Source organism: Phascolarctos cinereus, unplaced genomic scaffold (genome assembly GCF_003287225.1).
Source record: "Phascolarctos cinereus isolate Bilbo 61053 unplaced genomic scaffold, phaCin_HiC Scaffold_4;HRSCAF=312, whole genome shotgun sequence".
NCBI classification, from domain to species: Eukaryota; Metazoa; Chordata; class Mammalia; order Diprotodontia; family Phascolarctidae; genus Phascolarctos; species Phascolarctos cinereus.
The window spans coordinates 448,841,250-448,867,233 of NW_027555847.1; the positions used below are offsets into that span (position 1 = coordinate 448,841,250).

The 25,984-nt window shown below is 36.3% G+C and overlaps 1 protein-coding gene across 2 annotated transcripts in view; it reads left to right on the forward strand.

Annotated features, from left to right (window-relative positions):
• ZNF704 (zinc finger protein 704) overlaps positions 1–25,984 on the forward strand; it is a 349,579-nt gene that overhangs the window by 80,203 nt on the left and 243,392 nt on the right. For both annotated transcript variants that reach the window (XM_020976198.2, XM_020976199.2), the window contains exon 2: positions 13,904–14,145. In XM_020976198.2, coding sequence (XP_020831857.1) covers positions 13,904–14,145 — 242 coding nt within the window. The remainder of the gene's footprint in view (positions 1–13,903; positions 14,146–25,984) is intronic.

Consider the following 25,984-nt stretch of genomic DNA (forward strand, 5'->3'; position numbering starts at 1 on the left):
GAAAGAGCCCATCCCAAGTAGAAAGAACAACTTGAACTATGGCTATGGTATGGAAGTAAGAGAGTACAGATTGCTTTAAGGGGCAGAGGAGTTCCAATTGACTGTATCCTTAAGTATCAAATACTTTTCTTAGACATTAAAAAAACATGGCATCTCTATGTTTGATGAAGGAACTTGGGAGTAGTGATGAAAACAACTGAGAACCATAGACCCAATGACCAGATGAGTTACTGGGAAAGAGGACAGGATTGTACTAGCTGTCAAGATCTGTCTATAAACAGCCAGCCTTTTATGAAAAGATTCAGAAACACAGGAAAAGTGACTGGAGATGAGGAGATAAGAAAGAACAAAAGCTGAGGTAAGAAAGAGTGGTAGCATTAGAGGCAGGGAAGGTCAAGTAGTCATCTGTACCTCATATAATATTACTAATAGCTCACATTTATATATAACACTTGATTTTAATAGAGTTCACATACGTTATCTCAACACTTAAAGTCAAATTCTCAGGATACCTCTGGGGGGCAGCCTTCTATTTCTGAGTACCTCCCATGATCATGTCTTTCAAACTTGTCTTTTAAACATAGCCAACTCATCCTTCTCTCCTCCCCTTACATTTCTAAGTCTTAGTAAGGTGAATAAGATATAGTTAAATATTTGATGCTTACCATGATCTCAGAGTTCCCTTCCAACCTAGATATTCTGAGATTCTGGTAGTCATGTCATCCATTAAGTAACCAACAAGCATTTATTAAGGGCTTAGTGTGTCCCAGGCACTGGGCTAAATAGAATATCCCTTGTCTTTGAAATGGTTGGATTCTTGTAGTCATGTCATCCATTAAGCAGCCAACAAGTGTTTATTAAAGGCTTAGTGTGTCCCAGGCACTGGGCTTAATGGAATATCCCTTGTCTTTCAAACGGTTGGTACAATTCAACAAACATTTATTAATGTTCAGAGGTGCTGTGCTATGTGCTGAGAACACAAAGAAAAAAAAGAACAGTCCCTGCCCTCAAGGAGCGTTCATTCTACTGAAAAGATTTAACACTCAATCGATATATAAGTACAAGATAATTTGACTCTAGTAACTAGAGGGATCAGGAAAGGCAACATATAGGAGATGGTGCTTGGACTGAGACTGGAAGAAAGCTAAAGTTTCTAAGAATTGAAAGTGAAGGAGTATATTACCGACATAGACAACAGCTTGTGCAAAGACATGGAGGTTGGAAAATAGGAAGCCTCAGTTTGAGAACTAACAAGTAACACAAGCTTTGTGTATGGCTTTTCTCAGAAATTATGAACCTTAATTTAAGTTGTCGAGATGTCTATTTTCTCCTTTTTTACTTTTCCCTTTTTGTTCAGTTTTTCGGTAATTCCCTAGCTTCCTGTTCATATTCTTTCCTAGCAACTCTTGCATGTCCAGAAAATGAGTTAGGGGCTATTCTGTCTTTCCCACCTTTCTGATGTTTTTTTGTATGTTGAGTTTGGTGATCAGCACATTTGGGGAGCTGAGTGTGCTTATTGTTACTTCTTACTGGCATTGTCCTTTAATGGCTCATAATCGAGGTACTAATCCTCCTCTTCACTTACTTCATGTGTATGTGTGTGTATGCATATATTGTAAATACTTATATTTGTGTATATTGTCTCCCTATTACCTATAGAATATAAGCCTTGTGAGGCCAGGAATTGTTTCATATGTGTCTTTGTATTCCCTGTACTTAGCATAGTGTTTGGCAGATAGTAGGTGCTTAACAAATGCTTTTTGATTGATTGATGTGGAATTGATGGAGGAGGGATGACTAGATAGAAAATTTTTTTAAAAAGATCTGAAATTTTTAGTGAGCTATAACCTCAATATGAATTTATAATGTGACATGGTAAGCAAAAAATACATCTCAGGTCTCATTAAGAAAGGCCTGGTTTAGTGTCCAAAGCAAAGGAAGTGATGGTCTGCTTGTTCTTTGCCCTAATCAGATGTTGTCTTGAATACTGTGTTTAGGTCTGGATGCTATAGTTTAGGAAGAACATTTAAAAGCTGGAGAATATCTGAAAGAGGGTTACTAAGATAGTGAAAGGAGTGGAGATAATGTCATAAAAAAGGTTGGTTGAAGGAATTTTAATTATTGGATATCTAGTCTGATTGAGATGGAGGTGTGGAAAAGACAGAAATAGGAAAAGGCATAATAATTGTTTTCAAGTATTTGGAAGGATGTCATGTAGAATGAAAATTGGACTTGTTTTTCTTGGACTCAGAGAGAACCTGGACTAGTGTGTAGAAGTTGTAGATACCTATTTTGGTTCAATGTAAGGAAAACCTCCCAATGATAGCTATTCAGAAACAGAATGGGATGCCATAGAAACAGTCTTTTCTTCCTCACTGGAAGCCTGTATGGAATTTGTATGTCTGAGCCTGACCTCCCCTTTGTGTGGAATACTGGAAACAGCCCTATTATTTGGAGTCAAGAGACTTGGGTTCAGATTCTTGTTTTACTGCTTACAACCCTTTATAACCTTGGGGAAATTGCTTAGTTTCTCAGGACCTCATTTTCATCTACGAAATCAATCAATCAATCAAATAATATTTATTAACCACCTACTATGTTAGGCACTGTGTTAACTAAGCACTGGGGTTACAAAAAAAATAATCAAAAGACAGTCCCTGCCCTCAAGGAGCTTGCAATCTAAAGGGGTGGAATGGCTTTCAAGGGACCTTCTAGTTCTAAAGTCACTGTTCTTTGCCCCTTGGAGTTTATATTTACATGGTGCTTTAGGTTTCGTAAAACACTTTACTCACAACAATCCTATGAGGCAGGTAGAACAGGTAGTATTATCTCCATGTTACAAATGACAAAACCCAGTCTCTGAGAGATTAAGAGGCTTGCCAGTAGTTATGGTTATGTAATTGTCTAATACAGGATTTGAAGCCAATTTCTGGACTCCAAGTCTAGCTCTCTCTCTCTCCCTCTCTCTCTCTCTCTCTCTCTCTCTCTCTCTCTCTCTCTCTGTCTCTGTCTCTCTCTCTCCCCCCCCTCTCTCACACACACACACACACACACACACACACACACACAATCTATTGCCTATTAAATTCTAAGATGACATAGTTACTTTCTCCTAAGGTTCCCATCAGATTTGTTTCATTTAACTACCTCAAAATTTTCAGCAAGACAAGAATTTACCAGATGCTCTGCTTTTAGGAAAAGACTTCTAAGAAAAGTCTAGTTCATTAAGGTCCCCCATTACTGCCATTGCTTGTCTCTTCAAGTTTGGGCATTCTGCATTAGGTAAATGGCTCCTTTATATGATTAGGCTGCCACATAGTTATGACTTCTGCTTCTCCTTTTGCCCCAATGTGTGCTCCCACGTTTCTACTTCTGGGAATGTGTATATTTTCATGTGATACAGTGCTATTCTGTTGTCTCTTCTATAAGAACTACTTTTTAAAATAATTTATATCTTTTAAATATATATATATATATATATATATGTATATTATCAATTTAACAGATACCAAATAAAATGAGCATTTCCTTTTACAGAGTAAAACAGAAAAAGAATATTGTATGTGAAACTGTGAATCTATTATGTAGTCTTGCTTTTCCTTTTAAGTATAATAAATTCAGTTTAATTATAATTCAATGTGATTATAATTTAGTATATTAAATTAAATTAATTTTTTCAATAAACACAAATATATTTTCTCCCCCTCCTGCCCACTAGAAAAAGAAAAACAAAACACATATAACATATATATATATATATATATATATATATATAGAGAGAGAGAGAGAGAGAGAGAGAGAGAGAGAGAGAGAGAGAGAGAGAGTGTCAAGCAAAATAAATTGACTGCATACAAAAAAAAATTCTTTGTCTCAATCTGCATCCTGAATCTGTTATCTACCTCTCTATCAGGAAGTGGGAAGCATGTTTCATCTTGGATCCTCTAAAATTGTGATTGGTCGTTGTGTTGATTGGTCAGTCTGTCAGCAAGCATTTATTAAGCACTAACTATGAGCCAAGCACTGTGCTAAATTCTGGGAATGCAAATATAGGCAAAAAGAAAGACAGCCCCTGCCCTCAAGGAGCTTATATTCTAATGGGAGGAGACCGACACATAAAAGGAGACTGAAAAGTGGGGGTCAGGTACCCAAGCTGGGGGTATGGTGACCAAATCTGGAGACACCATGGAAGAGCTGGGAGAGGAATAAAGAATGGTGGGCCTGGGGCCTTTACTCAAATTGGAGGTTCCAGGGGGAAACTCATGGGTGGGACAAGAGAGCCTCAGGGTAGAGGAATAGTCCAGTGTAAGAAGGCCCTTGAGACAGAGATGAAGTCCATAAAGAAACAGAACCAGAAAAGGAACGTTTTTAGGTGTTGTTTCAAGTTGTTTGTCTTTACAGATCAGCATGTGTCTTTTCAAAGCTGCCCTGCCTGTCTCTGTTTCCTACTTATCTTCTTTCTATTCTGTCCTGTGAATTAAAAAAAAACACCACACTCCTGTAACCCTCTTTTCTTTCTTTTTTTGACATCTCTAGCACTACCTCCCTCTTCTCCTCCCCCCAATAATGTATACCTTTCCATTGCCATGTTTCATTTAATTAGCTCAACCTATCAAATCTCAGTGATTGTAAGGATTATATTTTTACTTCCTTGTATCTTAAACGTCTGCTCTGTTAATCATCACGTATTGATATACGGACATCTAACTAGGTAAATATTGTTGCTAACCCTCTTTCCTATTATTTTCTTCTTGAGAATTGCTGTGTACTTCCTACATTATCATTCTTCCTGTTTATACATCATGTCTTCTATAATACCTGATTTTATAGTTTTATCTTTTTTTTCCACTTTCCTTTTCAAATTTTAGTTTAAAGCACTCTTGAATCAGGTCAGTGAATCTTCTGCCAGGTGTGTTCTTCTTAGGTTTTGTGTGAGACACAAGGAAGCAGCAGCCCAGAAATCCAGGGCCAAAAACTGTGATCCTGAAAAAACAGCTCCTACCCTTCGATGTCCCCTAGGAAGCTTGATCTTTACTTCCCATATTCTCATATTCTGTCTCTCTCTGTCTCTCTGTCTCTCTCTGTTTCTCTGTCTCTCTGTCTCTGTCTCTGTCTCTCTCTCTGTCTCTCTGTCTCTGTCTCTGTCTCTCTCTGTCTCTCTCTCTCTCTCTCTCTCTCTCTCTCTCTCTCTCTCTCTGTCACCTAAAGCCAAAACCTCTAACTGGTGAAAGAAAATACCACTTATTCCTTCAAGTCCTTCTGTTTTCTGCCCAAGATTTCAAAGCTAGGAGAAACATATCTCATGTTTGTTTTGGAAATTTTTTTTTTCTCACATGAATCTGAAGATGTGTGTAATAGTTATTGGGTCTAATAAGACATGAAGGCCTCCAGTCTGGCCTCAGGAAAATAGATACTTTAGGAAAATAGTAGGCTAACCTCTTGATTAGCCACGTCAGGTGCACATCTCTGGGCTCTGTGGCATGGCCGCCACTATTCTTCCTTTTGGAGTTTTGTAAACAAAATTCCTTATTCCTGTTAATGGCCTGGAAATCTTTTTTTTTTAAATACTATGGATGATCTTTCGTGATCTGTGGTGCATAGTATGCTGTTGATCAGATTTAGAGCTGGAAGGGATCTTAGAAGTCATTGAGTCCAACCCCTTCATTTCATGGTTGAGGAAACTTGGGCCCAGAAAGGTTAACCGAGTAGCACAGGATCACACAGCAACTGAGCATCTAGGCATCCCAGAGTTGGTGAGCCAGTATTTCTAAATGGACCCTTCCCACCTTTTCATTCTTCTTATTTCTTTTACCTTCCTGACCCCCATGTCCTCTGATCCAGGGACAATAGTTTCCTTGCTATTCCTTGCACTAGACACTTGGAGTCATTTCCACTTTCTGTCATTTTCACTTAACTGTCCTCCGTGCCTGAAATTCCCTCCCTCCTCATCTCTGCCTCCTAACTTCCCTCAATGCTCAGCTGATGTTCCACCTTCTGCAAAAAGTCTTATGCTAGTGCCTTCTCTATGTAGATTATCTTCAGTTTATCTTGTATATATCCAGTTTGTACGTAGTTCTTTTCATATTGTCTCCTCCATTAGACTGTGTGCTCCTTGAGAACAGGAACTATCTTTACCTTTCTTCATAAACTCAGTGCTTAGCGCATGTTAGGCACTTAATAAATATGTGATGACTTTTTGACTAAATGTGTTGACTTGAGTATCTGACAGGATTTGAACCCAGGTCCTTCTGACTCTATGTCTCATGGTCTATCCACTTTGGGATTTCCTTTTTGGGGGCAGGGCATATGATTTTATTGTAATAAGGAACTCATGATGAAGGAATTTTAAATGAAAAAACCTCCCTCTACCAAAGCAGATTCTGGATTTTTCTGTTGTGGGGTGAATTCTTACACCTGTTGTATGACTGTGGTGTTTCATAGCTGTTTTTTCTTTGTCCTGATTCCCTTCTGCCTTGCTGGAATCTTTTTTCCTCTAGTTTCTTTCTTGAATAATTCTGAAGTTACAGAGTATATTCTAAATATATTCCAAAGTATAAAATGGCATTCCTTAAGCCCTTTCACTGCCTCTACAAGGAGACTTGCTGCTGTAACTACACAGGGATAGGAAACATGGCATATACTCTAGGTTCTGTGGACAGATCCTGTGTGCATTCTGGTATAAAGTACCCCTGCCAACTTCCAAGACAAATGTGCCTATTTACCCTTATATCCACATGGTCACTCCGCTTTCTTATTAGGTGTTAATAATTAGAAGTAATTATACCTACAGATGTTAGCAAAATATTTTTACTCACCTCTTTCTGCCTCTTACTGAGAAAGCCTTGTTGTCCTTGGATTTCTGGTAGGTTTACTGAGCTGTAAAAGAAAAAGATTCAGCAGTCTTCCAACTTGAAGATTCTGTGACCAAGAATTCAGTTTTGCATGATCATAACATTTATAGTTTTTTATCTTTACATTTTGTCATATTTGGTCCTTTTTGTTTAATAATGAGATCATGGCGAACTTAATACACTTGAGCAAACATTTTAAATTCACCAGCTATGTATACATCACTGTCCTAGGTGCTGAAGGTGGACCCTATACACAGCCTTTTATAGTTTGAGAATGGAAAGTGCTGCATGTGTCAGCAAGGTGGGAAGAAATTGCTCCTTCACTTCATGTTACTTGGGGAGCTGCCTGGAAGAGATGGAATTTTAGGTCTTTGAATAAATAGAAGTAGTTTGGAAAATGCCATGGTTGTCTATGACTCTTTCCTGTGATATCCAGTTAGTTACCACGTCCTGTCAGTTTCATCTTTGCAGCATTTTCCACAGCCATTCCCTCCTCATATTCTTTTTATCATCCTAGTAGTGGCTCTCATTATCTTCTACTTAGATTATTCCATTAGCCTTGGAATAGCTCCTCCTATCTCCACTCTCTTCTCATTAAAATCCATACTTCCCAGGACTGCTTCCTTATATACTGATCTGCTATTATAATGTCTCTCCTCAAAATCCTTTAATAACTCACTAGTGAATGAAGTCCAAAGGTCTTAGCCTGGTGTGCAAAGTTTTCTATGATCTGATATATTCAACAAGTATTTATCAGGCACCCACTGGGTGAATGGCACTGAGCTTACAAAAGTTGGTTGGTTATATGGTAAGAGTACAAGCTGAAGAGTTTGGTCTAAAAAAAAACCAAATGGTAAAGAACGCCTGTTGCCTAGACTATGATATGCCATTGAAAGAACAACTTATAAAGATCTTCCATTAGTATAAGTATCTTGGCCAAACAGTGTAAATGAATAATGTGTGGGGTCCAGGATTAAATAGGAAGAGGAAAATGGGCTAGTTTGTCCTTGGGAAATTGTACTTTTGGCATTAATAATGGTGATAGCTAGCATTTATGTAGTGCTTTAAGTTTTACAAAATACTTTACATGTGTTATCTTATTTAATCCTGACAACAGTCCTATGGGGTAGGTGCTATTAGTCCCATCATTTTATAAATAAGGAAACCAAGGCTGAGGGAAGGTGAGTGACCTGCCCAGGGTCACATAGCTATTAAGTGTCTGAAGCAAGGTTTGAACTTACATCTTCCTCACTCTGTGTCCAGCACTCTATCCACCGTACCACCTAGCTACCTGTCAAGGATGCTAATAATTCACACCAATGATTAGCAACTGTACAATACCACCAAAATAATATTGTTTTTAGTGATTTGCCTAAGATGTAAAATTGCAATTCCTAAAATTGTTTAGGCTTTTTAGACTAAAATAATGCCAAAGTCAGTAAAATTGTTAGTTTTGACAAATTGTCAGTATTCCCTGAAAAGTACATAACCTGAAATACTTCTCTGTGGATGTCCCTCATTTCTTGCTCTTGCCACATGACTATTTTTGGTCATACATTTCTTTGATAATGTCCCTTACTCTGCTTCTCTGGCTTAATTCTTCACCTCTAGTATGTTGCAGCTTGCCAGTACCCACCTTACATTTCTTCATTGTCCTTTGTTTGATCCTCAATTTCAGAAACTGTAGTGATACATGAGTCAAAACTGTGTAACAGCAAAAAAAAAATGTTGCTGTTTAAAAACGTAGGGCAGCTAGGTGGCACAGTGATAGGGTGCTAATCTCATTTTCTTTGACCCTGGGTAAGTCATTTAACCCTGTTTGCCTTAGTTTCCTCATCTATAAAATGAGCTGGAAAGCAAATGGCTAACCACATTAGTATCTTTGCCAAGAAAACCCCAAATGAGGTCTCCAAGAGACAGAAATGACTGAAAAAGATGAACAACAACAATTAAAAACGATGGGTCTTTGCTTCTGTCAATGAAACAGAGGTAACCAGAAAACTTTTTTTATATCATTCATTTCTTTGATAATATCCTTTATACTTCTTTTCTTTCGCAATTCTTTGTTTCTAATGGGACTAAGCCTGTTCACAGCCATTCATAAATTCCATTGTATTTTAGGTGAAGCTCAACTTGTTTTTTTTTTTGAGTATGTGGTGTTCTATGACTTGCAACCTTACAATATCATCCAAAGAATATTGACATTAAAAGTCCAGTTAGCTCTCTTGTTCATTTCTGGGCCCAACTTATTGTCCATTTTCAGTGCCTAAGACCTACATACTGAAAGCTGATCTTTATTATTCACCCAACTTCATATTGTAGCCTGAGCCATAGACATTTTTTATCAGTTTGGTTTTCCCCCCTTGTGATAGTTAGGCAGAACTCTTCAAAGCAATTTGGGTCTCATTGTGACACTCTGCAGATGAGAAAATCTTATTACTATTATCTTCAGAAAGTGTTTGTTAATTGACTATTACTATAGTACTTTAAATGTTACCTGATAGGATCATAAGAAATCTCCCTTCTTATTCTGTTATGGTGCCAGAAATTGCCATAATTAAAGATGCTTTTTGAGAGACAGTGTAGAGTACAAGGTAGAGTTGGCCTCCAAGCCAAGAAGACCTAGGTTCAAGTATCACCTCTGACACATATAGGTTGAATGACCATGGAAAAGTCACTTAACTTCTCAGTGTTCTGGGCAACTCTTTAAAGACTTTAATTTGTAGATAAAGTGCCAACCTGCATTGGCTGAAGAAGTTTTCTCACCTGGGAGTTCTCTTTATTAGCTGAATCACAGATCCACTCTCTATTCCGAGTCATCATCCAAATTTTGTTCTGTAGCATTTTTCTGGAGATAAATAATTTTTAACTATAAAAGCATTATGTGCTATGTGGAATAACACACAGCGAAGATGCAATAGAAACATTTATTAAGCACCTATTGGTGGCAGAGCACTGTCTTAGCTTCTAAGCAATCCATAGTTTGGATAAGACCTATGCTCTTGCTTCCAGAATTTACAGTTCTTTAGGGGAATAAGATACCAACACAAATATCTATGGGACATAATATTACTCATTAAAGGTATTAAAAAGTTACAGAAGAAGGTATAAGAGGAAGTTTGCATTACTGAGAGTTAGAGATGGAGAGAGGGAAGACTCCTGGAGAAAGCTGGATTTGAATTGGTCTTAAAAGGATGGGTAGCTGGTAGTGGTGGTGCTTGCCTGTAGTCCTTGCTATTATGGAGGCCAAGCTACAGTGAGCTAAAACCAACCAAGTGTCTACTCTAAGTCTAGCACATATATGGTGAATCCTCATGAGGAAGGTGGGGACCACATTGCCTATAGAGGGGTAAACTAGCCCAGGTCAGAAACAGAGTAGGTCAAACCTACCATGCCGATCAATAGTTGGATTGGGTCTGTGGGTGGCCACTGTGCTTCCAGTGTAAGATAGGGAGATCCAGTCTCCCAAAAACACAAAACCACAGACATACACATGCACACGCATAAACACACACACATTTAGGAATCAGCAAAGAGGGCATGAGATAGTCGCAGCCCTAGGGAACAGTCTGACCTAAAACAGTGGTAGAAAAATACAGTGTATAGTAGAGAGTCGAGAACTATCCAATTTTACTAGAATATGAATGGAAGGAAGTGATAGGAAATGTACTCAAAAAGAGCTGTGGAATATTTTGAATGCCAGGCAAAAGACTTTGAACTTCATAAAGGAGGCAATAGAGATTCTGAGGGTTTGTGAGCAGAAGAATGAGATCAAAAGCTAGCAAAGCAGTAGAAGTTTTTCTGATGAATTTAATAATTCCTCTTGCCAACTAATAGAGGGTAGGGTTCTGTAGGAATTCAGCTAATGAGACCTGGAAATATAGAAAGTTCTGGAACATGGAGTGCCACCAAGAGGAGAGAGGCAAGGAGGTTAGAGGCCATTACCCTGGCAGCTTAGCAGCATTTTGAATGGCCCTGCTTTGGGGGAATGAAGGACACTAAGAGATAGTAAAGGACATTTCTGAAGACAAATTTCACCATAGGATCCTCAATTCAGAGCTGGAAAGAAATTTACAAGCCATCTAAATCCAAACCTTTCATTATACCAACGAGGAATCTGAGACCTAGAGGGTTAAGTGGCTTGCATGAAGTCCTCCAGCCAGTTAAGTGACAGAGCTGGGATTCAGATGGTCCTCCAGCCCCAAATCCAGCACCCCCCCCACTACAATGTGATGCCTCCTCTGTCTTCTCTCAAAAGGCTTGTGTCAAGAGCTGACTTTGAGCAGATCATTGGTCACAGATATAGAGCTGGAAGGGACTTCACAGGCCATGTAGTTCACACTCCCTCTTCCTTTACAGATTAGAAAACTAAGGTCTAGCAGGTCAAGAGAGATTAACTTTCCCAAGGCTACAAAAGCAGTAAGCATTAGTTAAAATTTCAACCCAGTGAGGTCACTGCTCTGCAATGTTCAAAACCTCAACACAGAAGCATGTTGTCTACAAATGATTTAGCACCACGGTCTTCATAACAAAGGTGCAGTGAGCTCTGGGATGAGTGGTACTCCCTTTTAGCAGCTGTTACCTCGCTCCCAACATAGCAGTTTTGCTTATAAGACACCTGAGAAATAGTCCCTGGAGTAGCTAATGCATACTACTTTATAAAATGTGACTAAGGATCAGAATTTAGCAAACATTTTCATTCTATTAAAGAAAAAAATTGTATAGCACCACTTAGGAAGTAAATCACTTATTCCGTTCAATTCAAAAGAAATATTTGTCAGATGTCTACTATGTAAGACATTGGGCCAAGTGCAAGGGAAATAAATATCAACATAATAGTCCCTGTCCTCAAGGAACTTACATTCAGCTGAGAACAGAACAAAAGGCATTGTGGTACAAAATGAGGGATTTGAATCAGCCAGCATCCCAAGTCCTTTTTATCTATAGATTTGAGATCCCATGACCTTTTGCGGTATTCTGGGCCGTAAAGAAATTGGTTCAATTCCCTTCACAAACCAGAGGTGATAGAGGATGTCACCAAATGAGCAGTTGTCATCTCTTTTACACTTGGACTTTATGCTAAAATTCTGTGTGATACTGAGAAACATTTAACCAGCATTCATCTCTTTTTTTTTATGCCTTGCTGATGTCAATGATCAGAAGATTGTAAAACAAGCTTATATCTATTATAACTTTTAAGTAATCTTAAAGTTGACCTTCAAACCCATCTAAAAAGGTTTATTGACTTTATTATCTTTACTATTTTAACATATTGGAGGAGAACCTTTAATATAGGATTTTGAGATAAGGAGACAGATGCCTTTTTTTAAATAGTCAATGCGCAGTAAGTACAGTGGGATGTTGTGTTCCTACAGCTACGTTTCAGTCAATTATGTAAGGTTAAAATGTTGGCTGCTGTGCACTATCACTGGTAAAGTTTGTTCACTACTGATGCCCTCATCAAGGATGCCTTGATGTGTATATAGATTATTTCATAAATAGGCATATAGATTGCTGGTTATTTATGTTTGGGTAAGAACAAAATCTGAAATTTATTCCACACCTTTGGTGTCTTTCTCTCATTCAGATACTTAGAAAGTTTTTCTCAGAAAACCCTCAAAATTGTTTGGCCTCTAGCAAGGTCCTTCTCTGAGTATATTTGCACTAAGTTTTGGTCAGTGCCATTTACACTTTCACTAGGAGCATATCATAGACAGTGATGTTAAAATCCAAATATTGGAACTTCCTTGTCCCTGATGGTGAAGAGAGGTTTTTTTTTTTTATTGAAATCTCTGGAGACCTCTTCTATCTTTTGCCTTTTTGATTCCAGTTTCATCCTTAAATGCCCTCTGAATGAATTTGCTTAGTGGGTCTTTCACTAAGCTGTTTTTATTTTTTTCTAATGCCTCTCTTTATTTTATAATAAAATAATGCTTGTAATCTTCCACCATCCTCCTGAAGAGGAGTTTTATTCTCAACTTGTATTTGTTAATTGAGGTTTTTAGGATCTTTATTTATTAGATTTATTTATGTCAGTGAGTGACATACCCTTTTCAACATCCCTGGTAAAGCCTGAGGTAGCGATTATGGCCTTGGTTAGATTTGCTCTTTTGTTTAGTTAATCGCTAGAAGGACCAGGTGCAATACTTGATGCAAAAATTTTATTATAATTTTACTGTGAAAGAAAAAGTTTTCATTCTGTTTTATTTGTCTTATGGATAAAAAAATGCATGTATCAATTGACACAACTTGGTCCTTCAAGGCATTCTTAAATTCTGGTCCTTCTAGTGTTCAACATTCTCTCTACATTCTTATTTCCACTCTTAATTGACTTAGAAAAATTATTCATAAACAACGTGAAGGTAAGCAAAAGACATTTCTGAATTAGTACAGTCCAATTTGATGAGATTTCAATGAATATGCCATTTTGCTGTTTCACCTTCTAGAGATTAAATTTTGAAGAGAAAAAAATGAAAATAATACCTAGAAAAAAAGGAAGGATAACATTTCCTTCCTTTCATTCATTCTTTTTTCTTTCTTCCTTCCTTTCTTTCTCTCTCCTTCCCTCCCTCTCTTTCTTTCTTTCTTCCTTCCTTCTTCCCTCCCTGCTTCCTTCCTTTTCTTCCTTTTTCCCTCCCTTCCTTCCCTTCTTCCCTCTTCTCTTCCTTTCTTCCTCCCTTTTCTGACAGAATCTTTTTTTTCCAAAAACCTGTTTTGTTTTATTTTTTTAAGAAGATTAATATCTTCAGATCTTCAAAGCTCATGTTCTCTTGAAAGCTTTATATAATTGTCCCTCAACCTTTCATTAAGTCTGCTTAAAATGTATATCCTTTCTTTGCACTATGCTGATTTATGCTCACTTGTAGTTTGCTTTGTCAGTGTTTTTAAGCGTTATTCATGTATATTTTCTTTATGTGTATTAAGCTCTTTGAGACACGTGGTCTGTGCCTTTTCTTTTTTCTTTCTTTTGCATTGCCTCACACTGGTGTAAGCATAGAGCACAATGATGATGACTAAGTGTTTATGACTAATGATTTTTATGTTTCATTTCACAGGCTGGGAGCATTAAGCGTGAAATGACCTTCACCTTTCAACAGGAGGACTTAAAACGTGACTTTAGTAAAAAAATATCTTATCAACAATTGTTCCCTTTGGCCATGGCAGAAGATGTGAGAACAGCTGACACCAAAAAAGCCCACAGAGTCCCTGAACACGAAAAAGAGAATACTCGATCCATCTGTCTCCTGGAACAGAAACGCAAAGTTGTTTCGTCAAATATCGATGTTCCTCCAGCAAGGTAGGAAAGACCAACATGGACCCACTCGGCCAACAACTGTTTATTAAGTGCTTATTGTGCCAAAAATATCTATGGGTCTGGCCTTGTAATTATGTGGAAAACATTCAAAAGCTCTGATAAAGCGTCTTCTTTACTCATCCAGGATGATAAACAAAAGCCTCTTGCCAAAAGATTTCTTTCTTGAAATGCTCTACATTTCAGAGTCTGAGCTGGAGTCAGGCTTGGTAGTTGGAGCCTCTGTAGAATGGGTATACTGATGGAACAATACTTTAAGATGAGGGGATAATAGGAATAAAAATAGGAAAATCTATCCCCCAAATTTAGTGTGTAGGAACAGACATAGGCACAAAAATGAGTGCGTGCTGGTCTTTTTCTATGATGATATGTTAGGTATTGAGATAGAGACTGGATCTGTTATTTCATTGATATTAGGAATGTATAGGTAAGAAAACTATTTTTACCAATGCAAATTTGGACCTGCTCTGCAATGTATAGTCCTAGAGAGTTGCCTGGCACATCAAGAGGTTGTGACTTGTGCCGAGGCACACAACCAGTATGTGTCAGAGGCAGCACTTGAACCCAGGTCTTCCTGGTTCTGAAGCCAGCCTTCTAGCCTCCATACCATGTTGCTTCTCAGTTATAGCATAGAATTCACTATAAGGCAAGCCAGCCTTGAAATCTCTCTGAGAAGGCTTATTGACTTTATCTTACACTACTTTACCTATAAAGTGTTCAGGAGCATTGACTTAAATGGCATTGCATCAGAGTTTCGATGTCTATACTACAGATTATCACAATGGACCAAAAAAAGAAATAGAAAATAAATCCAGGTAAGAAATATGTTGTTTTAAAACCCTGATGGTACAGTTTAAAAGAAATTGATTGATCAAAGAGAACAAATAGAAATCTCACATACTCTTTGAGCTGCTACAACACAGATAGTTGCTTTAGTTTTAACATATACAACATATTTTGTTGCAAAAACTTTTCTAGCAAAACATTAAGATTAAAAAAAAGATTTAATTTTAAACAGATGAATTTCTGACAGCTAGTTCAAGGATAAGAATCTTTAAAAAGCAACACATGCCCTTTTCGTATTCTAATCTCTTTGTTGCTAATAGGGAGATTATTTGGTTTGATTTGGCAAAAGTTTCAGAAATTGGCAGGGAGTATTGTACATTGAGGTGGGGAGAAAAACCTGAAAAATGATAGCTTGTTTTCATTGTTTGAACTCTATTTTGGGTTTAGTTCAGAAGTAACTTCCCTAGAAGTTGTTTTTCAGTGTTCTGCTGTCTCGCCAAATTTGTAAGACTTTCTAAAATTTCAAACCACTTTGTTTTCCCCATCTTTGCTGCCAAATTACTCAAGTGTGTTAAATTCTCATATGCCTGCTACATGTTTTTAGCTACTTAGAATTCTTCATGTGGCTTGTCTTTCAAAAAAAGTGTATGTAAGGTTTGGGTTTTTTTTCCTTCAGTTGATCAAATTTTTTTCCCTGGGGATTTGGTAACTGCAGGTTGCTTTCACGTCTAAGAATTATGTAAATATGGGTTGTTCAGTAGAAAACACATAAAGTTATACATTAGAAGGTTGAAACCTTAAGTTCTACTTTTCTTTCCTTCTAAGCTTTTAAAGAAAGAAAAGAGTAGACTTTAATAATGTTAAGGAGCTTAGTGACAATTCAACATTACAGTACTAGAATTTAAATTAATTTAATTTGCATCGTCATTTGTATTTGTTTATGCACCATTGGCATTTGTCTCAGGTTCTTGCAGGTCTACAAGTACTAAGTACACTTTCCTACTTTAATGTAGTACTTACTGTGGTGATGAGAATCAAATGTTGTCCCAAAAGTCTTGGTGCAGCTTAAAGCTATTAAATTGCATATAAAACTGAATATGTAGAATGTTCTGCAAGCTTTAAGTGACTATGTAAATGCCAGCTATTATTATTATTGTTATGGGCACCATATTAGGAAATGTTATATTTTGAAAGAGGGGAGGTAAGGATGAAAGGAGGAGAAAAAGTCAGTATATTTCTCCTTTCTTCAGTGTTCTCTGATTATATTTTTCTACCCTCTTGAATTCACTAAATGTAATTAAGAAGCATAACAGTCAAGCTAGGGTTATGTAGCAAGACTGGTGAATGATGTAGAAAAATTAATTGGGTTTTAAATCTATTAATGTACAGCAGAATACTCTAGTGACAAGATGTGATTTACACTTATTAATTTCTTAAAGGAAATTTTAGTTGAATTTTCATCATTTGGGGTTTCTGGTAATCCAATAATTTCGTCACTGTGGTGTGAATTTAATAATTTCAGGTTGGCAAACAGCTGGTGAAATAAATTGATCATTTTCTCTGATGATGATACAACGTAAAGAAATCGGTGAATGTAATGGTGTGTTTTCAAATTATTTTTCTTTTGTCCCGAAAATTAACACATGCTATTGTGTCAGCTTTAGAATGCATATTTATGACAGTTAAACCTTCCTTTATCTTCTGTGTAGATCACAATTTTGTCTTAAGTAAATTAGCTTTTAAGGAGACAGGCACTCTTTCTATATTTTATTTATGATATAAGAGGAAACAACAAAGCTTTCAGTTATTATTACAAAAGCATTGCCATATCAATTCTCTGCTCAAGAAGTTTTAGTAGCTCCCTGTTGCCTCTAGGATAAAACACAAATGCTTATCTTTAGTATTTAAAGCCCTTCACAATCCAACCCCAACCCATCTTCTGAGATTACATTCATATTATCTTCGGTCATACCCTCTATTGCATTCAATCAGAACGGGCTGTTTACTGTTGTGTGTTTGGGACATTGCATTTCCTGCCTCCATGACTTTGTACAAGCAGTCCCCGGTTCTAGAAATGCTTTTCTACCACACCTCCACCTGTCATAGTTCCTAGCTTCCTTCAAGTCTCAACTCCAGGACTCTCTCCTACAGATAGACCTACCTGATCCCCTACGTTTTTAGTGTCCTTTCTTCCTCCCTGAAATTACTTTCTATGTAGTGTATATATTATTTGTATATATTGTATATATTATTGCATATATTTGTATGTACTATTTTTTGTATTCTTTGTATCTATTACTTGTTATATTATTTCCCCCCATAAAGGTAAGCTCCTTGAGGTCAGGGATTGTTTTATTTTTCTCTTCCTATCTCCAGAGACTTGTATATCACTCAATAAATGCTCATTTAAAAAGGTGCCATTTGGGAAACTGCAAACTCTACCAGGAAAGTGGCTTTAATATGCATATGCAAAATGGTCACTGGGATTTATTCATTGACTCTCTTAGAAAGAGAGGTTTTGACTTTTTTCTAGTTGGCAAGGTATCATCTTAGTAGGGTTACTGCATTCCTAAATAGCTAACTTTGTATCAGAACTAGGAGAATGTGAGTCATTGAAAACTCCTTTTGTAATGATGTGTTCTCCATATTAATTCAGTTAACTTTAGTATTTCTGGACTAGCTCTTTTAGACTTAGAGTTACTTTATTATTAATGCTTTCTGGGGAGAGAAAGAATAGGAATACTTTTCTGCAGACCAAGGAGAATTTGTAAGTAGTTTATGTTATAAATTAGGTAATATAAGCAGTGCTGAGTTAAATGATTATACACACTTTTTGCTATATTTTTTTTTACTTATAATATTGCCCTTATCTCTTAATAACATTTCACATGTATGTTTTGTTCACTTTACCTATATTGAAATCTCTTAGAGGACATAGTGTTTTTTTGTTCTTTTGGCATATTCCTCTGTGACACTTAATTCTCAGTAATTACCTGCCAATCAGCTGTATGACTGGGTAAATATTTAGAGGTAAAATCTCCCAAGAACAAATATATACTTGTATGTGAGCTCTGTGTGCAGCTGCTGATTGTTCTGGTGAGTTTCCAGCTATTAAAACTTATAAAGATAAAAAGTACTAATTAATAACACATATACTTGGAGCTTAATTGTGTGATATTCTTGGGCTTATTTTTCTAATCTGAAAGATTTACAGGAAAACATTTGTAAATAACCCAATAATTTTTGGTGAATGCTTTACAAATGCTAATATCAACAAAAAAAGTAAGAAACAAACCCACATCATTAATTGGTAGTTACTAGGAAGACTGACTGATAAATTGCATAAACCCTTTATGTAATCACCAAGTTGAGTTTATATCCATACCATTTATGTACAGAGGGTTGGAGCCTTTATCTTTGTATATCCTTCTGCTAAGTTCTTCCTTATCTGATGAAGTAACAGGAAGAAGTTAAAGATTTAGGTCTGAATCTTGGGCATTATTAACTTGCTTCCTGTGTCCCTTCACCACTTTGGGCCTCAGTGTCTTTAGCTGTAAAAATGAAAAGATTAGACAAGATGATCTTCAAGGTTCTTTCCAGTTCTAAATCCTGTGATCTTTATCTCTTCCTAAAAATTTTCAGATCATATACTGGAACTGCTGTTTTGAATCAGATTCTCCCTTTTTAATCAAGTCACTGACCAGTTATACTTTAACCAACTGCTTACCTGATGATGATGATGATGATAGAGTGCTGAATTTGGAGTCAAGAGACCAGAGTTCAATTCTACTCTGATTCTCCCTAACTCTGTGACACTTTGCAAGTTACTTAACTTCTCTGTGGCTCAGTGTTTTCAGGTGTAAAATAAGACTAATAATACTTTGCTACTTAGTTCACAGGCAGTGTGTTAAGTGCTTCACAAATACAGTCTCTTTGATCTTCACAATAACCCTGTGAAGTAAGCCCTGTTTTACAGTTGGGGAAACTGAGGCAAATAGGGTTTGTTTTTTTTAAGTGACTTGCCCAGGGTAAGATAATAATGAAAGCATTTTGCAAACCTTGAAGTGCCCTAGAGATGTGATCTATTATTATTAATATAGGTTAGAAAATATTTAAGGGGCAACATGGCAGAATTGCTGGAAAGCTAACCTCAGAGCCAGACATATACTGTCTGTGGCATCCTAGGCAGCTCTTGAAAACTGGAAGTTACACAGAAAGTATCTAACTGTGTTGGAAGTGGAAATGTCTTCATCCAGGTATTCCCCACAGCAGTAAAATTACAGGTGCAGTCCCTATCCTTAGAAAACATTTATATAAAGATACGATAGCCAGTTCAGTTGTCTGGTATGCTCATTTCCCTCAGAGTGTGCTTTTTTTGCTTGTAAGATCAGATACCTCTATGGATCTTGATAAATGCTACTTCTTCCAAGAAGCCTCCCCTTACCATTATTTTACCCTGGGTGAGTCATTTAAACCTCTTTTTGCCTCTGTTTCCTCAACTGTAAAATGGGAAAAGTAATGGCACCTAACTCGAAGAGTTGTTGTGAAGATCAAAAGAGATCCTATCTGTGAAGCAGTTAGCACAATGCCTGGCATTTCATAGGTATGGATGCTTCTTTACAACTTCACCTTCGCCACCCCCAACAGCTTTCTACCCGAGGCCTGGAAGTGATCTTTCCCTTCATTTAATTCCTCTAGTACATTATTTATCACTCCTTTATGACAAACACATGTAGTTTGTATGTTTTGTGTACATGTACTCCCTCTCTCCATATATATGGATGTGGCTTTATGTATATGGCTGTTGACATAGACATGCATATTGTATTCACATTTTCACAAAAGATGCATGATTTTTTCAATATTGGAACCCACATCACCTAATGCAGAGTAAATCCTGACTGACTTAGAAGGTAAATCCCAAGGAGCTGTTTGAGGCATAAGGAAATTAATGATTGCTCAGGGTCTCAGAACCATTGGCATTAGAAGTCAGGTCTTCCTGACACCCAGCCTGATATAATGCAACATTATACCTGACATATATGTTTGTATGCATGTATGTGTCTATTTTTATAGCTTAATAGTTGTACAGGCATGTATACATACATACATACATGGAAAGAGGGTGAGAAGTATACGCATATAAACCAGAGCAAGGCCTCCAATATGTTGACTACATCCTTTGTGGAGGCTTTTCAGAAAAACAGACAGGAATCATGAAGGATGCAAAAGTATTTTGATCTGTACCAGCAGGAGTGCCCTTATGAATGAGATTTTAGATGTATTGAAATACATACATATATGAATTATTTTTTCTGATATTGAATATCGATTAAAGGTATTAGCTCTTAACTAGAAAATTTTCTTCCAAATCTATATGCCATCCATCCTTTAAAAACATTAGCAGTGAAACAAGCATTCTTGGATAACTCAAATTATTAGAGCATGGCATTTGTTACTCTGTTTTGCCAGACTTTGTATTTTTGGAGGGTACTGATGTTTAATTTGGTTGGATTTCACCCAAACAGCAATTACAATTTGATTATGCAAAGCAGTGACTGTCTTCTAATTATAACTGTACAGTTAAAGGAAGCTATTAGCAAACCAGTTGCAGCAAGGAAAGAGTAAAGAATTAGCCAAAAATTTTCCAGAACTAACAGCAGTTTATTAGAATACTGCAGAATATCAGTCTGCTGTTAGAAGAATAAAATGAACCAAACTATAGTATTTGTTTTGCTTTGTTTTGTTTTTCCTTGCAACTGTCTCTTCTTTGCTGTTTGCAAATCATCTTCTCTTTATTTGATGATAGTCTAGAATTTTCATTGTTTAAATGAACCTGAGAGGTTAAATAACCTTTGAATGCAGAGTGTAAATGATCAGAAGGGTCACAGTACCTCAAATACTCATTGGAAAGGTTATGAACTAATTTGGGTGGCATTCTAAATCAGAGTTTAAAAATTTCTGTTTCATGTTGTATTTCTTTTGCTTAAATTTTCTTTGTATTTGATACAAGATGAACAAGGTATATAATATAAAAATTTTTTAATGCTGAAGTTATAAGCAAAGGAAGCATTTGGAGTTTGATTCATCTTGGGTATGTTCAATAAATTGCATGCTCCTTTGAGGATGGTTTCATTTTTGTCTATGTTAATAGTCAACAAATATTTATCGAGTGCCTGCTGTGTGCTAGGCACTCTGCTAAGTGCTGAGGATACAAAGAAAGACAAAAGGCAGTCCTTGCTCAGAAGGAGCTCACAATCTGATGAGCAAAGACAACACATAAAGAGAAGCTGAGAAAAAGTTGAGGGGGAGGGAGAAGGCAGGAACATGGTGAAGTCCAGAAGAGGACATCCTGGTGGAAAATGATGGGATGGCTGCCCTCTCTGATAGCTATCTTCCATCCTCCCCAGTCAGAGGGAGGGAGGGGCCCTGAGAGCAGAGGATACTGACAAGGTATAAGTTTCAGAATTGATGTGATCTTGCAGGTTAATGAGTTTCTAGATGCCATGATGAAGTCAAGGAGTGCAGTTGGATAGGAAATGATGAGATGGCTGCCTTACGTATTTCTAACACTTAGCACAATCACCTCTACATTGTGATCCATAAATATTGGATGAAATTTTTTTCATTACTGTATCACTATCAAAAACAGTATAGTGACTGGGGCCTCGCTGGTTCAGTTATCTGGTACGATAATTTTCCTCACTGGATGTTGGAGTAGATTGTGAGAGTATGGAATATGCTTTTTTTTTCTTTTATGAGGCCTTTCCTCACCATTATCTGTCCCTCAAATCCCTACTCCAGGACTGGAAATAAGCTTTCCCTTAATTTAATTCCTAAAGTACATTATTTCTGCCTCTTTTATGACAATTATCCCATACTTTCTTGTATTATAATTATTTGTGGCCTTATTTTTTCTAATAGCTAATATTTATTTAACACTTCAAGATTTGCTAAATGCTTTATACATATCTTATTTCATCCTCACAACTACCTGGTGAGTGAAATAAGTGCTATTATTAACACTTAGATTTTACAGATGACAAAATTGAGTCTGAAAGAGGTAAAATGATTTGCCCCAGGTTATACAGCTAGTAATGTCTGAGGCAGGATTTGAGCCCAGGTCTTCTTTTTAAACTCCAAACATAATATTCTATTTATTCTATAGCCTAGAGAAGAAGACTACAATCTTAAGAGCAGAAACTCTTTTTTTCATCTAGATAGCATCCACAGTGATATATACTCACACATAGTAAATTAGCAGTTTGTTGAATAAATGAATTAAATTCTATTTTTATTAAGTTTTATGACCTTCCTACAATCTTCCCCATACCATGATCTTCCAAGAAACAGGATCCTCAGATATATTCTTAGCTATCCTTTTTGTTGTCTCTTCTGTTACTACAATTCTTTGTATTTTGTTAGGTGCATTGGACTTAGAATATAAAGTGTCTATAGAATATAAAGTGTATTGTCTCAGCAGAGTTATCCTACAGTGCTTCCATTTTTCAGTAGCCACTCAGGGCATTGATATAGTAAGTTTTGTAGAGTGGCACTCCAGTGGCTTCCTATCATTCACTCAATAAACATTATTAAGCACCTACTATGTGCCAAGCACTGTACTAAATGCTGGGGATACAAAAAAAGGCAAAAGACAATCTCCGCTCTCAAGAAGCTTTTAATATATCATCTCTAGGATCAAATATAAAATCTTCTTTTTGGCATTCAAAGCTCTTTATAACTTGTCCTTCCCTACCCCACCTTTCCAGTCTTTTTACATCTTATATGTCTTCCTAAATACTCTGCCATTTGCTGACACTGGCCTCTTGTGGTTCCTTGTAGAAGATATTCCATCTCTAGAATCTGGGCATTTTTGCCAGCTGTCTCCCGTGCCTGGAATTCTCATCCTCTTCTCTGCCTTCTGACTTTCCTGGCTTTCTTCAAGTCTCAGGCATTAACTAGCTCTGATTAGGTCTTCAGATATGTTGGAAATTATATGGTTTGCAGGAGAGAAACATAAATTCCTAGGTAGGACCTGGAACCAACCTAGTCTCCAATAAGCTCTTGATCATACTTCTGGTCCAAACAGCCTAGAAATGCTGATGGAATAGATTTCCTAGGTTTTCTCCAATATGAATTGTTTTTGTTGCATTCTTAATATGAAACTCTTTTCAGCCCAAACCAGTCTAGCTTAGGATATATAGTTCCATGCTATTTTCTCTCCAGAAGCCATCATAATAGGATATCACAGATTGATAAGAACACACTGATTGCAAAAAATCAGTCAATAAAATGAAGTAATTTTTTTTAGTAATCCAGTGGTTTTTTTTCATAACAGTGGTATGCTCTAAAAGTGTTTCATTACCTGTTATCCCTGTGTTCCTGAAGTACACCTTATGCAATTTTAGGATTCTGAGAGACATGGATAAATTTGGCTGTCATAGCATTTTCAAGGCTAACACATTTGCATTCTCCTTATTTTTATTGGCTTTAAATATGGCATTTAGAATCTAGCTGTCTGTTTCCCACAATTGGATATAGTAACCCTTCATTATAAGCATTTATTATTTAATGCTAAATTATAATGGAGCACCTGTACAGAAATGCATGGCAGACTGTCATGAATACCAGTTGAATGTATAATCTAGGTCATTAGCATTAATACAAAAGTAATTCAGTGATACTGCAATACTTACCATTGATACTCATTTGATTGTATACTTTCTTTGTTTTCCCTTTTCTTACTGGATAAATTTGTTGGTCACAGAATGGACTGAAAAAAATTGGAATTCATGCTATTGCAAACTTTGCTATCTTCAGTTCTTTAGATCTTTGATATATACTTCTGTTCCAAGTTAAATCATTGGGTGAGTGGTAAAATATTTTTTAGACTGGAGACCTGGATTCAGTTCCCAGCTCTATCACTTATTAAGCATGTGACCTTGGGAAATTCAGTCAACCTCCAAAAGATATGAACAGGCAGTTCTCCAAAGAAGAAAAGCGAACTATCAACAATGTATGTGTTTTACATTTAAAACTTTATTGAATTATTTATTTGGCAATTTCTAAGTGTTATAGATAAGAGACTGCTTTAAACACCATAGAAGAGAGGGTTTTCTTTTTTTGCTTTAATAACAAAGAAAAAGAAAAAGAAAAAAAAGAAATCAATATACCATCCCAGTTGTCAGTAAGAAGTTAAATCCTTACCCAAGTAGAGGCCAATACAAACTTCAAAATAGTGGTACATTTATCATGTGACTTATTCCTCAGACTCTAATCTAGCAAACATGTCCACATTATTTGGTTACATCTAAGTAAAAACATTCCAAAACTACATTTTTTAAAAGTTTCTCTTTCAGGAAATTAAAAACATTTTAAAAATATTTCTTGTAAAACTTAGCACTAAAGTTTAAAAAATTGCAAAAACCTTTTATAGTCATTTTTGTAAATAAAGTTTAATTTCAATCTTTACTGAAGGGAGAAAAAGATCTTAAGTTTCTTATAAATATCCTCTAAAGACATATATTTAACTCTACCATAAGCTTTACCTGAAAGAATTTCCAAGGCTCCTTCACCAGAAGGGATCACCTTAATGAGTTACTTTCATTAAACCTTGCTTATATGAATAAGATCCAACTTCATTGACACTTGAATTCTTACCTGACTTTATTTCTCTTCATTAAGTTACTTTTCAAAATGGCTGATTTGAAAAAAAAATTCTTAAAAGAGGAACTCTGGTTAAAAGTAAAATGCTATTCTTTTCTTTCAAAATGACTACCTCTGTGGTTCCAATTAAACCTATAAAGTTTTGGGGGAATAGTTTGGGGGGGATTGTTGAAGGGAAAGACTTCAGATTGAACTCTTATATTTCCCATGATTTATGTGAATAGCATGTTCACATAAAAAAGTGTTCCAAATTGCTAATAATTTCACTTCATACAGAGCAAATTAATAGAAGATGCCAAAAGACAGAAAGTCAGTGTTGGAGTGGTTGTATTATGACAGACATTCTAATACACTGCTGGTAGTCCTTCAAATTGGTTTGACCATATTAGAAAACAGTTTGGAAGTATGTGAAAAGTCACTAAATTGCTCATACACTTTCACTGCTGGACAGATACTCCAAAGAGGTCAAAGACAGAAAGAAAGGCCCTAATATTTTTGTGGTAGGAAAAATTGGAAAACAAACAAAACAAATTGTGGCATATGAATATAACAGAATGTTATTGTGCCTTAAAAATAAATATGAACACTTCAGAGAATAAGAAAACTTGTATTAACTTATACAAAGTGAAGTAAATAGAACCAGCAAAATAGTGTGTACAGCAATTACAATAAGCCAAAAGGACACTAAAACTAAATTTAAGATTATGTAATTGTAATAACATGATGATCCTGGTTTTTGCTTACCTGTTTTTCTGCATAGATCCCCTTATACCTTGGCACTGTGAACTGGCCCAAGTTCACAAACTGATATGATTTTATTAATGGAAAAGATATTAAAGATGCATTACAATTTGCTTTGCCTCTATACTCTCAAGAACCACACAGTTCTTTCTGTCTGATTTTCAGCTAAAACTTCTGTGTGTGGGGTTTCCTCCTATGAAATTGTGAGTTCCTTGAATGGGGAATATGCCCAGAACTTAGCGGAGTACCTTGCCTACAGAAAGTGCATAATATATGCTTTTTCATTCCTTCATTCAAAAGAAGGGTCGATATTTGGTTAGAGTAGGATGTCTAAAAATGACTGATATTAAAATAAAAGGAATCAATAAAACTTTAATTTTAAAAATAAAAAATTAATAATAAAGGTGTTAGGTTGATAAATGAACTTGCTTTTAAATTCTCTTCCTTGAAACCTCACCATTGTACTTTTGTGTTATGATCTGCCTAGGCTGCTAGCAACTGAAGTTCCATTTTAGCTATGAATTAACTTTATTCCAAGAGAATAAGTTCTTTTTCTCTGAAAATTTTTTTAAAACCCTGAGTAAATGGATTGTCCCCTTCCTCCCATAATTGATTTTGTATTCTCATGAGG